Genomic DNA, 14742 nt, shown 5'->3' on the forward strand with positions numbered 1-14742 from the left:
TTTTTTTTGGTCTCTTCTGCTGTCTGATTGCGTACTTCCGGGTCCAACTGATGTGTGTGGTTGACTGGTCAGTTCGTAACTCTGGTGTTCGTAACTCTGGTGTTCTACTGTAGAATATTTGATATTTCAAACAGGATGCCAAGGTAAATAACAGATGATATATGTTAATGGTAGAAACTATTTTTAAAGTATAACTACTGGTCAAGGTGGGTTTGTTTAAGAGGAAAGGCTTTTTTCATTTGTCATTTTTCTCCATGAATGTCCAAAACATTTAATTAAGTTCAATAATAGTAATTTTGTACTTAAACAAAGACTATCAAAGCCCTTTACAAACAATATGCCCAATGTCACAAAACAAATTGGTACAGATATGGGAATAGGATCCAAGAGTGCTGACTTCCTGTCTGCAGCTTTAGCTGCTAGACTGGTTGCCTTAACTACCTATTAAGACTTGCAGAAGGTTGAAGGTAGTCATATAAACGTTGAGTTCTTGGCTCCTACTCCTGTGTACAGACTACTACATCTGAACTGAGAAGGTGAAAATTTGCATTTATATTCTGCATAATTAGGACTCTGACGGCCTGATATTTCTTGTTTCCACAGACACCTACAGATTTTTCTAACTTAGCTATTTTTGTGTATGTTTAATTCTTTATCTTCTTCAATATATCTTCTAATCCTCTATAAACAAATAAAATGATCACAGCATTCTGCACACCACATATTCATACTTCAAATATTTTGGGGCCTGTTTCTCCCCTGTGCTACTCCAGTCTTATGCAGTCTTACCCCTGTCTATGATATTTGATGAAAGATTAAAATGAATGAAGTACTTAGCTTATGGAATAAGATATTTGTACCATTTCAGCATAGAAAAGTCAAATCTCTTTATCATTTTTTTAGACTGGTGAAACACAAAAATCTGCTCAAATTGGTTTTTAATCACGAAGCCATTGTAATTCTGTTCTGTCAGTCTTTCAGGTTTTCTGTAGAATGCACACTGCTGAAATAGAAATTTCATTTTACCAATGTAGAAACATTCTGATCCAATAACAATGAATCGGAGTAACTCCCTACTCACTATTTGATGTTCTCTTTCAGACAAAAACCTGGAGCACAAGAAAATATCTGTAGATTTAAACCTAAAATCTGTAAGTGGAACAGAACAGCAAGATACTTTTCAGTCATCAGTTCAACCGCAGAGTAATGTAGGCAGGCCGAAGTCAAAAATGTCCACAGTTAAAGCATCCATCCCTGCAGCCCATCTTGAAACAAAGCCAGATGATTCAATCAAGAAAAAAGGTAAAACTGATTTCTTTTCCTATTTCAATTCATCAGTTGTTGTTCAGGGAGGTGATCAGATTCGCAGTGCATCACAGGAGGACTGCATCGAGAGCTGACATGAGGAGGAGAGACAATGTATTGGGAATGGGATACCAGGGAATATTGCTCTTTACAGAAGACCAGTGTGTGGGGTTTTTCACTCTCCTCATCATTCTGAGGGATTCATAGGTTTAGTGGGTCTGATTCTGATCCCCTATAAATCAAGGGTAATTTCGCTGAAGTTAATGAAGCTACTCCAGTATGAGTGAGGGCAGAATCAGGCTCAGTGTAACTAACGTGGGCAGGAGTATTCATATTCTATTTGAAGTGCTTGTTCACGAAGAAAGAGTCATTTGGGAATTTTAGAATGTGTTGTCAGTGTTTAAAACTAGTGTTTGTCCTAGCTTTGATCCAGGGGCTGGAATGAGGTGAATTTTGTCTAATGTTCTTAGAAGTGGAAACACCATAGAAATGTTAAGGGTGAAATTGGGGACTTATTAAGTCAATGACAAAACTTTCAATATCTTAGGTAGGGCCAGAATTTCACTCTAACCATTCATTACAAGAAGCACTTTGAGATTTTTTTCCCCACCAGATTAGACAGTGGTTGTTCACTTTTGTACAATTTTTGTTTTGTTTTGTTTGTTTTTTAGGTCCAAATATTGAAAAATCCGTGAAAGATTTGCAACGTTGCACTGTTTCTTTAACTAGATACCGCATGATGATCAAAGAGGAAGTGGATAATTCAGTGAAGAAAATCAAAGCTGCTTTTGCTGAATTACACAACTGGTAGGTAAATCAGTGTGGGAAAGACTTCTGCAAATCCTGGGCAGAAAGGGGCTCATGCAGGCCACATGCATCTCAGGGAAACTTTGTTTAAATCCTCTTTGTGTATATCATTTGTCTTTAATCAGAAAAGATACAGTGTCAGTAAGTCACACCTCTAAGACCGTAAAATGCTTAAAAAAAAAGCATATATTGAGACACACAGGCCCAATCATATTTCCTAATAATAAAATAAACCGACATACTGGGTGGGAGTTGAAAGGTCCTTTGCTTTGGCCTAAATCTGCCCTATTGACCTCAGTGGGAGCAGAGTCAGGCCAATATTGAACACTTTTGAAAATCCCACCCACAGAATTCATTAAAGTTCTCCCAAAATAATCCATACAGTGTATAACAAAACTTACTGGCCATATTCTGTCCTCAGAGGGATAAGTGTGATGCCCAGTGACTCAAATGAAGGGCTTGTGCACACATCTGAAGGAGTTGGCCCTACAGATATATAACAATATAAATGTGATGATATTCTGCGAGGGATCTGTTATGGTATCTCAGCTTCAGCTCCCATTGAAGTCATTGGTAGTATTTCCTTCATGAGGAGCAGGAGCAGGCACACAGTCCAATATGCTCAAATAGTATCTTGAGTCAGGGAGTGAAAGGTCTAACTAAGGGATCACTCATGAGCAAGGATAAAATAAATAATAAATAATAAAAATAACCAAGAGTAAAGGTGAAATTCTGCTTTCACCTATGTGGGTGCAGCTAATGGGGTTGCATCCAAATAACTGAAATGATCATTTGGCCCCAAGGCTTTTCCAAGTATATCAGATATGGATTTCTGTTAATATCTAGTGCCCTACCAATACCCAATGCTCTTGGAGGCATTGCTGTGTCAAGGGGGAAAAGTGAGGTGATCTCTATTCTATGGGGAGCCACACTAATGGAGTGAGACAGTTTAAAAGCAGTGCTAAAACAGTGCCTCTCTCATGTGCCCTGGTCATGCCTGGTCTGTAGTTAGCTTCACCCACTTCTTGAGCTGTCCCAGCCTGCACCATGTCCCTCCCCTGGGAGGAGAAGGATTGTGTGTAGCTTGTGGCATTTTATTCCCTGTGCAAGCAGACTCTCCATGATCAAGGGGCAACTGCTTAAATTCTGACAGCAAAAGTGGTGGGAACTCAAGAAGTGAATGCTGGCCTTTATTTTGAGCAGAGACTCTAGTTCCTGGTGCTTGCTGCTGGAGTCCTATATCTTGTAATATAATACATTAGGGAAAGAACAAAGACAAACGTCTTATTATAACATCAAATCCTAGAATGCATAGGAAACTCAATCTTGAAAGTACAACCTCATACCATTAATTTATTCAGCAGTCTCTCCTGTTTTAGGATAGTAATCAGTGGTCTTACTACTGCTCACACTTCCAGCACTGTACTTTGACTTCAGTAGCGTTACATCTCTTTTACACTGGCATAAGTGTGAACAGAATTAGTCCCAGAGTCTTCAGTGATACTGTATACAATAGGTGGGTACTGTACATAAGTTACTGTGCCAACTATTGCCTTTCTGTTGTTTTCAGACTATAGCACTGACAAGACTCTGTGATTTGACAAAACAAATTAATCTGCACCAAGCAATGTACAGTGGCAGATCACCTTCCATTGTAAATCTAAATGTATTTTAGATCATTTGAAAATAAGGTCCACCTCACCTCCCAGATGGGAATGGAAATGAAAACATTTAATAGGATAGACACCCTCTAAATCCAGGACCCAGTCCTGAACTATGTATTCTTTAGAGGGGCATACCCGCAACTGCTGCAGGTCTGCTAGGAAAAAGCAGGGGAGTAAACACAAGGAAAGCCTAGGGACTTGATGTCTCATGAAACTGCTAATAGGCTATTGGGCTTTTCATATCTATGTTGCAGCCCAGGTCAGTAGTGACTGAAAGTAGATACCATCTGATGGTTGCTCAATGGCTTTGCTGTATGGAAAATAAGCTTAAAGTTAGAAACTACTTACTGGTAAATTCACAACTTTTCGAAAGTAAAAAAGTTGAATTTTGCAGTTCTAGTCTTTTTTCTCTTCTAATTATTCTGTTTGTCTAAAACTGTATTTGTATACAGGGGGAAGATGATCCCAAGCATAAATTTAAATGTTTATATGGCAATAATCATCCAATCCATCTAAATAGCACAGATAGAGAAGGTCACCTTTCTTCTGAAATTGTAATACACTTTGGATCAGTGAAAGAACACAGGGAGTATCACACTAGATCGCGCTCACGGACTGTCTAGGCCAGTGTACTGTCTGTGATAGTGGCTACCACCAGATGCCTCAGAGAAAGGTATAAAGATGCCACATTAGGTAGATGGGGGATAATCTGTGCCCCACCTAGGTATCATCCTGTTCTCTAATGGCAGAGATTGATTTTAGCCTTAAAATGTGAGGTTTCATACCCATTGCAAAATATTTGTCATAATTAATTGCGGTAATATTGGATGTTCTTGATAGTCAATCCCTTTTTTAAGTCTTGTTATGTTCTTGGCCTCAGCGATTTCCTGTGGTAATGGATTACATAAAAATGTAAGAATGGCCATACTGAATCAGACCAATGGGTACATCCATCACAGTATCCTGTCTTCTGGCACTGACCGGTGCCTGATGCTTCAGGGGGAATGAACAGAACAGGGCAATTATCATCCTGTCATCCAGTTCCAGCTTCTGGAAGTCAGAGATTTAGGGACACCCAGAGAACATGGTGGTGTATCCCTGACCATCTTGGCTAATAGCTATGAACTTATCTAATTCTTTTTTTAACCTAGTTAAACTTTTGGCCTTCACAACATCCTCTGGCAACGAATTCCATAGGCTGACTGTGTTTTTGTGTGAAGTAGTACTTCCTCATGTTTGTTTTAAACCTTCTGCCTATTAATTTCATTGGCTGACATATGGATTCTTGTGTTATGTGAATGAGTAAATAACACTTCCTGTACACCACTCATGCTTTTATAGACCTCTAGCATATCTCTCTTTTCAAAGCTGAACAGTCCCAGTCTTTTTAATCTCCCCTCATCGGGAAGCTGGTCCATGCCCCTAATCGTTTTTGTTGCCCCTCTCTGTACTTTTCCCAATCGTAATATATATTTTTTGAGATGGGACAACTAGAACTGCACACACTATTCAACTTGTGGGTGCACTGTGTATTTATATAGTGGCATTATGATATTTTCGGTCCTATTATCGTTTCTTAATTATTCCCAGCATTCTGTTCGCTTTTTCGACTGCTTCTGCACATTAAGCAGATATTTTCAGAGAACTATCCACAATGACTCCAAGATCTCTTTCTTGAATGGTAACAATTAGTTTAGACCCCACCATTTTGTATGAATAGTTGGGATTATGTTTTCCAGTGTGCATTACTTTGCATTTATCAACACTGAATTTCATCTGCCATTTTCTTGCCCAGACACTCAGTTTTGTGAGATCCCTTTGTAACTCTTCACAGTCTGCTTTGGACTTAACTATCTTGAGTACTTTTGTATCATCTGCAAACTTTGCCACCCCACTGTTTACCCCCTTTTTCCAGATCATTTGTGAATATGTTAACAGCACTGGCCCCAGTACAGATCCTTGGGGACGTTGCTATTTACCTCTCTCCACTGTGAAAACTGACCATTTATTCCTACCCTTTGTTTCCTATCTTTTAACCAGTTAGTGATCTATGAGAGGACAGTCCCTCTTATCCCCTGACTGCTTACTTTGCTGAAGGGCCTTTGGAGAGGGGCCTAGACTAAGGCTTTCTGAAAGTCCAAATACACTATATCCACTGGATCACTTTTGTCCACATTTAATGACACCCTCAAAGAATTCTAATAGATTAGTGAAGCATGATTTCCCTTTACAAAAGCTGTGTTGTCTCTCCCCCAACATATTGTGTTATCTACATATCTGATCATTCTCTTTTTTTTCTTTTTAGCTCTCTATCAGAGAGTACCATATAACCTCATTCATGATTATAATTCAGAGTGGCCACTTACAAATAAATGGTGGCCAACAGTAAGTGGGGCACTCATTATGCTTAGCCACATGTTTAGAATGAATTTCAGGACACACAAAGTGAGGTCCTCATGGTACTAGAATCCAGGCATCACAAAGCAGGGTGCCATGCCAGCTTCTCCCACTATGTGCAGGCAACGCACCTTAGTGCTTACCATCAACAACCCCTTTTGTGGCAACCTAGGAGCTCTGTTGAACAGAGACTGCCATTGCCAGTCATGCAAAATTGTTTAATGTTTTCAGATAAAAATGCTTTGAAGCCATCATATTAATACTTGTTTATGGCCTAAGCTGCAGTAGCTGCAAACCCAGGTGCATACAGATGAAAGGTGAGTTCATTAACCCATTGCATTGCCGTTAGTTCTCATAGGTATTTTGCATGGAACTTTGCATTATAAAACACATTCGCAAATTTTGCTAGGAAGCCTTAATGCCTTTTAACTAAGTAAAGTGACAGTAGGGGTCTGATTTGCAGCTCAGCTTCAACCCACTCTTCCTTTTTGTGCTGGCAGTTTTCCAAATGAAATTAATGACATTTTTATGTTTAGGTGGTTGCAATCACTTAGTTAGATCTGTAAATGATATTCATTAGGATCATAAAAATGAAGCATGAGCTGTAGTCCACCAGGAGTCCACCTGCAAATGGTCTGTGTTCCCATATTAGTGTATTAGCAGATTGAGAAACATAAGTATTCATTTCTCTATTTATTTATCTTTTAGCTTATAAAGAGCTGCTACACTAGACAGTACATGCATCAAAATATCTTTACAGTGTTAAGAAATCAGTTCAAAAGGCACATGGAACCTGCTACTGCTCCCATTTAAATCAATAGTAAAACTCCCATCTACTTCAGTGGGAGCATGCTCATTAGGTTACAGAAGTGCCAGTTAGTCTATAAAAAACTGTAGAATGCAATAGGGCAGGTCCATGCCTCTCAAGTTTCAGGCCCCACAAAACAGTTTCCTTCATACATCACAATGTTACGGCACAGATACCCTAATGGGATGAAGTCTGGGGTGAAAATCTCAGTGAAGTGGTGCATCATCTTGCAATTGATTTAGGCAGTTGATAGGCCTAATTTTTGCCTGATTGAATGTGTAGAAAATCCATGAATCTCTTTGTTTTAACTACTAATACGTTGTCATTCCGTCAGCCTTCCTGGGAAATAAATATCCTTCCTGGTATAACTTTGTATGCACTGTATATCCTATGTGTGCAATAAGAAGTGACCTGATTGTGTGAACACTTGCTCCATGGTGTGGTAACTTAAATGGGACAAGTCACAATAGTAATTGCTGTGACTGGTAGTAAGTGTTTGCAGGATTGGGACCCATATGTTCAGCATGTAGCACCAGGTTTTGGGATTTTGCTTATGTTACTGGTGTCCCATGTTCCTGAATTTAAAATTAAAGAAAGCATCAGCAGCTGGTGGAAAGAGAAGGTAATTAAGAGGAGCTCTCAGACTACTGAATAGTTATCACTGTTCCGTTCATTGTAACTCAGTATATTTATCAGTCCGGTAAAAAGTAAGTAATTTACCCAGACTTTTGTTCCATGGCCAAGAGGAGAGCAGCCTGAGATAGTGAGGAATGTTAGTGACATAATATTATCTTGTTTCCTTCATGCTGGTGATTCCAGAGCACTTAAAAACTGTAGAGGAATCACTTCGCTTCCCAGCCGCAGAAGCAAAGCCACTTACGGGGTGGGAAGGGTCTCGGCAACACTACCCAGCAGTGTAGAATGAGAACTGAGAAGTACCATCCCCAGTCAAAACTGCAGGGGGTATTTAGGTGGGCTGAATACATTAAGCCAGACTGGAAATTGGCCCGTTCCTGGTACATGAAGCTAGCACCACTATTCTTGAGAAAAGAGCCATTGGATTTTTAATTAACACCCTTGGTCAGGACCTTTGTTCTTATGTCTCCTTTGAAGGATAAATGACATTTTAGTTTCTATTGTTTCTATTGTTTTCTTTTAGTTTTGTTTTTTCCTTTAATTCTGTAGTAGGTGTCATCTCCTCTCTCCTTTATTTTTACTGCCTGTTCCCCTTGAAATCAGTATCAAATCAGGTCTTTAGGGTATTCCAATATCTCTTTCTGAGAAGGAGTAACTAGTTTTTCACTTCACTGGCTTACCAATTGCAGCAAGAGCAAAGGAGTGCAGAGACAACTTCATATGGCTGCTTCTTGCCCCTAAGCGACAACTTGTCCCATTATTACAAAGGGAAATTAACATCGCACATGGTCAGAGACATCTTGAGATTTTCAGCGGATTGTTCCAGAGTGTTTTCTGTCCTTAGCAGCAGAGACCATAGGGCCAGAGGTGGCAACAGCTGGAGGAAGTCTTATGTCTCCAGCCAGCTTGTAAATCACCTCCTGTTTTTAACTGACGGCAGAAGTTTACTCCTGAATGAGCTCAGTCAAGGCTGCTGTGTAAAAAGTCACCTACGTGACAAAACAGTGCTTTCCCCCCATCTTAACTGAAAGGAATGATGTGGAGCAGATGTGCTATGTTGCACTATAACATCTTGGAGGAATGCTGTGCTTATTTCCTCATTTAACTTGTAATGAAATAGGGCCAAAAACAATCCTGAGAAGATGTCAGTTTAAAAATAAAGAAACACCACAGGACAGGAAGTTTAAGAGGCACTTGAGTAGGTGTAATTCTTCCCTTAAGCCCCAGATAATGTGATAATGATGTACTTTCATATGGTGCATTTCATCCCAAATAAACCAACGCACTTTGTAGACCATGGACTAGACTATGTATTACCCTTTTGCTCCCTGGTGCACAGTGTACCATGTCTCCTTTGTCCTGATTGTGCCTTGTCCCCATGTCTTCTCTTGTGCAGCAACTAGGCACTTGTCCAGTCCCTGTCCTGGGAGGAGCACAGGGATTATGCCCTGCTCATTTCCTCAAGAATACTAGCAAACCTCAAAGAGGGTGTGGGGAGGCAAAGCCAGGACCTCCTCCATCCCTCCTCCATCCTAGCAGGCAGAACGAGCTGGATGCAAAGAAAACACCCTAGGCACATGCCCACTGTGCCCTACATATGCACCTGGAAGCCATCAAGATGGGTTTACATTGCACTTTTCATTACAGAGCATCCCTCATGGAGTGCCTCCTTGGCCAGTTCGTTCTTCACCACACCCAACACTGGCATGTGTCTATCAGGCATACTTGACCCTAAAATATAAATAAAAATCAATTCATCCACTACTCAGATGCAGCCAACTCTGGGGTGCAGCTGTGTACCAGCACACAGCCACATTATAGACCAGATTGGGACAGTACATGAAGAAGAATTCTATATGCCAATTCAACTGCAGGGGGAATTTAGGAAGGCAGAATGTACTTCCCACCCTCCCCGAAATTAGAATTTGATCAAGACACGGTGGCTAGGGCTAACCCTCGTATACTATAATAGCATGTTCTCACTTTCCCATGAAAAGGCTGAATAAGGATTTTGGGATTAAAAATAGCCCCCCAGGAAATTAGAGTGAAATGTTGGAAGCACGAAAGGAACCACAGTCCTCATAACACCTTTCACCAGAAAATCATTTTCACATATAAGACATCTATGCACAAAGTCATATGGAGAACTAAAAGGAACCATCTGCTATATGCCCATATGGTCCACTTCCCACCACAAATGGAAAATAATCTGTAGAGAATAATAAGGGGCAGATTTAATTACATCTCATGAGGAACTGGCCAAAACAGACATCTTTTCTCCTTTTCATCTCAAACATATTCATAGCTCCAGTGCCTTAAAGTGAGCACTAAAAACACTACAGTCAAGATTTTTGGTGTGAGCAAATAGTACTTGAAAGCTTTTCCATATGGTGGATTGTAACTGGCTCCATAATAATGTTGGGAAAACAAAGACATATTCAAACATCCTGGGGAAAGATGGATAGTATATATTCTATGTATGTGGAGGAAAAGGCAGCTTCTCGGTATCATTTAAAAACCAGCTGGAATAATTTAAAAGGATGTATCTGTGCTTTTTGAGCGTTGGCTGTTAAGTAGCGCTGCCAGCTGTCCCAATTTTAGAGTAGCAGAATGAACCTAATGCATGCCCATCCTGACACTCTAACATGATGGCATTTAAAGATGTTTGTTCTCTATTACTCAGATAGCCCTGTCCATGCTCTGCTGACTTGGTAGGATTTAATGAGGATGCTGCCTCAAAGAGGTGATCTTTCTGGTGTTGGTGACTCCAATGCCCTGTTAATAACTGGCTGTGTGGTAGGCAAGAGCAGACATTACCAGGGCTCCTTTAGCCAATCTGATAATGCCTCTGAACTATCTTCGTGTCCACTTCCAGCATTTCCAGGAAGTCCTTTTTGGCTGTATTTCCAGGTTCCTTTTCGCCAGATTTTCGTCTTCCATGTTCCTTTGAACCATTTTCTTTCAAATCTTCCCAGAGCTCCTTCTCATGTTTGTGTTGATACCAGTCTTATCCCAGATGCATGGATACCCTAAGATCCACGCGAACCTTGGAAAACTCATTGCTGCCTGATGCCTCCACACAGTCCCCTGGATCACACCAGGAAGAAGTCATGCCTCTACTAGCTGTGCAGTAGAAACTGTGAAAGGAGACCCAGAAAGAATTAATGGAGCAGCATTAGTTGGTTGGTTATTTGCTCAAATATCTGTGAAGTCTGGAGAGGAGCATGCCTCAGAAAGCTGATGCCCTGAAATGCCTGAAGATCCCAAACTCCACAGAACTGCAGCAGAGGGGCTTGTGCCTACTTTCTTTTCCCTTACCTCTGGCAGATTCCGGCAGTTTGGGTTACCTTCCACATGTGTTGCAAGGGGAGCAGAAAGCTTTCATTAGATAGCTTTCATTTGGTGCCAAGTTTGATGTGCAGTCCCTCTCCTTACCTTTGCCTTACATTTGTTATTCTGAGGTATCTGAAACTTCAAAGAGAGAAGAGTTTTATTTACTCTATTTCTTCCCTTGGCAGATGTAGAAACTCTGTTTGTCTCCTTGCCCCTTCTTCCTTCTCAGTTTCATTCTTTTAGCCTTAGAGATGTTGACTAGTAGTCTGTATTTTCTCACTTTCTCTAAGCCATTAGTATTGTTTTCTAGTTTGTCATGTCATCTCTATAGTCTAGATCATTCACACCTCAATAGTCTGTACGTTCCCTCTTGCCTATAGCTATCCACATGGAGAGGGTGACTTTATCCCTAGTAATAGTCACAGATGCCTCGATCCTGCATTGTGATCAACAAAGGCAGATTATTGTACCCACGCAGATCACAGTGTAAATCAGAGCAGTAGTCAGCAAACACCCCACCTTCAGTCATGATCTCACCAGCTGTCACAAGCTGAGCAGGGTCTGACTTCTCCAGTATATGGTGAGGAAGGTTGGACCCATGGTGAGGGCATGAGCTTAGGATTCAGGAGAGCCAGGTACAGTTCCCTGTTCTGCAGCAGGTTTCCAGTGTGACTTGGGGAAAGTCCCTTGGTCTGTCTCTACGTCGCGTCCCCATCTGTAAAATTGCAATAACAGCACTGCCCTACCTCACACGGATGTTGTGAGGATAAATATAGGTAAGATTGTGAGTTGCTCAGATATGATAATGGGGCCATACCTTAGATACATAGGAAGGAAACACACTGGGTAGTATATAGGAAACCTATTCAGTGTGCTGATGACATATAACTCAACCAATGCCAATGGAATTGTTAAGATGTAGCGAGGTCTTGTGGGTTGTTATTTCATTCATGCTCTCACCCATGGATGTAGTGGCTCCAATTTCTGAGAATCCATGAGTGGCGCCATCATTGTATGCAAAGCATGCATGACATGCCCCAAGACAGGCTGTGCCCACAGGACAATTCTTTCAGGCCCTCAAACAAAATGGTGTCTTCTGCACAGCGTCACTTCGCACACATGATGCATGTGAGGCTATGCTGTGTGGAGGATGCCATTTTGAATGCAAGTGTACAGTTGCATACCCGACGAAGTACGTCATGGTGTGCCCATAAACAGTGACTAAGGCTGTCATTTAATCACGGAATCAATGACTTCCAAAGATCTCTATGACTTTAGCTACCACCAGCTACCCCCATAGCTCCCTGGCCACCATGGGCGGCGGGGGGGATCCCCACTATTCCCATCCACCCTGGGCAACGGGGGGACCCAGCAGCCGGGGAAATCCCCACTGCTCACGGCCACTGCGGGCGACTGGGGGGAGCGGCTGGGGGACCTTGGGAGCTCCCACCACAGCAGGCTACAGGGAGGCTCCCCAGAGCTCCTAGCCACAGTGGGCGACCGGGGGGACCCCCGCAGCTTGGAATCGCCAGTGGAGGGGGACCCTGGAGCTCCCAGCCGCGCCACTCCTCCCTCCGCTGCAGCTGCCTGGGCTACACATTTTGTCATGGGTATTTTTAGTAAAAGTCATGGACCCCCGGTCACTGCTTCTGTGAATTTTTCATTGTTGCCCATGACCAGTCCATGACTTTTACTAAAAATATCCCTGACAAAAACTTACCTTAACTATGACCACCAGCACAGATTTGCTTTTTAAGACTCTTGAATACCAGAAGTATGGTAAAAAGTAGTTGTTGTACGTGGGCAATAGATTCTTTTTCAGTGTTAATAGCTCATCTATTTTTTCTTTCTTTGAAAATATAAGCAATGAGCCTGGTTTGTACTATGAGCTAATAACCTGTGAGATTTCAGCTTTAAAAACAAAGCTATTTCTTGGATAGCCCAGTAGCCCCCCAAAGCCATAGTTTTCTGTGTTCCCTAATTTTAAGAGTAAAACAGACCCTTCTGTTCTTCTTCGAGAGGAGTCCCTGTGGGTGCTCCACTGTAGGTGTCAGTGTGCCCCTCCGCCGTTGTTTGGAGATTTTTACAACAGTACAGATGCTCCCCAGGTTACGCAGTCATTCCGTTCCAGAATGCCTTGCGTAGCTCGAATTTTGCATAAGTCGGAAACGTATACCTCAGTGGTTCTCAAACTTTTGTACTTGTGACCACTTTCACATACCAAGCCTCTGAGTGTGACCCCCCCCTTATAAATGAAAAACACTTCTTAATATATTTAACACCACTATAAAAGCTGGAGGCAAAGCGGGGTTTGGGGTGGAGGCCAAACCTCATGTAATAACTTCGCAACTCCCTGAGGGTTCCCGATCCCCAATTTGAGAACCCCTGGTATACCTGACCGTTATGCCCAAAAAAACCCCAAAAAACCCTCTATTTCTAGCTTATGGAACTTTTTCCGTAAGTGCGAATTTGCGCAAGTCGGGTCTTGCATAACCCAGGGAGCATCTGTACCCATATCGGCCGCGCATGCGTGGAGCCTGCCTCACATACCAGTCTTGTCTTAATAGTGCTCATGTGTGGCCAAACTCCTCAGTTCCTTCTCTACCATCCCCGGCCAGAGTCGGACCTACAGCAGACTCGTTAAAACTTTTTCTCTTACCCATTCTATATCCTTTTTTCCCTTAGTTTAGCAGTCTAGTTACTAGATAAGTTCATCCCTTTAAAAAAAAAAATCCGTTCCCGCTTGTTCCCTCAGCCTCCAGTCCCCGCTAATATGCCTGGCTCCCAGGATTTAAGCAGTGCACTACATGCAGGGATGCAATCTCTATCTCCGAGGGTCACTCCCAGTGTATAAAATGTCTGGGGGAGTCCCTCATTCTTAAGAAATGTGCCCATTATTCCAAATTAAAATCCAGGGCACGTAAAGACAGAGAACTCTGCCTGAAAATGATTCTTGGGTAGGAGTTACTCAGACCTGCTTCTGACCCAGGTATGGGCTCCTCAGTGAACCACAGCCCTCCTGCCTCCAAAAAGGACAAAAGAGAAAACGCTCACCTCCCGCACCCAGAAGGGAAACATTGCAGCAAAAACGTCACCAAGCAGGTCTATTTCTTCTATGCAGACCTTCTCTCGGCTCAGCACCTTTGATGTGTCAGGTTCCTCCGGCATTGCGCTAATCCCGCCTCTGGCTGCGGCGACAGCACAAGCTCCCCGTGCTGAGACTTCAGGCTTCCAGTTGCCTGCCTCTCTCATGGCACTGTTCAGCACCACAATGGTTCAGCCAGCACAGAGGATTTTGCCAGAACAGAGGCAGGCTGCGCTTACCTCCCTGGGCACCACCGACCTCAGCGCATGCATTGACCGCTACGGTGCAGAGAACATCGGTGCTGAACAACCCTCCAGCGCCGCAGGCACTCCTAACAGAGGGTTTCTCTCACACGGGTTCTCTGGCACCTAGTTCATTCATTCACCAGACCTACAGGTGTCACCTAACCTACAGTCACCTCTACTTGACACCTATTTTTTTCCCCAGACATTCACATACGGTCCGGACAGCTGCCTCCTGCTGTCTCTCACTTTTCTAGTGATTAGGAAGCCATAGTGCAGGGAGACTTTTCATCATACCAGTTCTCCCAGTCATAGACCCAAATCAGCACTGGTCACACAAAATCTAGGTCTTCGTTCATCAGAGACCTCCCTCCCTGGTATACAAACCCATGGATGATACCACCTATGCCCTTCGCTGATCAGTGGCAATACTAAGGTCCATGGGCACCATATAAGTGATTCCAC

The 14742-nt window shown here is 42.4% G+C and overlaps 1 protein-coding gene across 7 annotated transcripts in view; it reads left to right on the top strand.

The window, feature by feature from the left end:
• Positions 1-14742, top strand: part of SPATS2L (spermatogenesis associated serine rich 2 like) — a 136874-nt gene that overhangs the window by 97274 nt on the left and 24858 nt on the right. For all 7 annotated transcript variants that reach the window (XM_043505548.1, XM_038421036.2, XM_038421040.2 and 4 more), the window contains 2 exons: positions 1102-1302; positions 1977-2112. In XM_043505548.1, the coding sequence (XP_043361483.1) occupies positions 1102-1302; positions 1977-2112 (337 nt within the window). The remainder of the gene's footprint in view (positions 1-1101; positions 1303-1976; positions 2113-14742) is intronic.

Source organism: Dermochelys coriacea, chromosome 11 (genome assembly GCF_009764565.3).
Source record: "Dermochelys coriacea isolate rDerCor1 chromosome 11, rDerCor1.pri.v4, whole genome shotgun sequence".
In the NCBI taxonomy this organism is placed as follows: Eukaryota; Metazoa; Chordata; order Testudines; family Dermochelyidae; genus Dermochelys; species Dermochelys coriacea.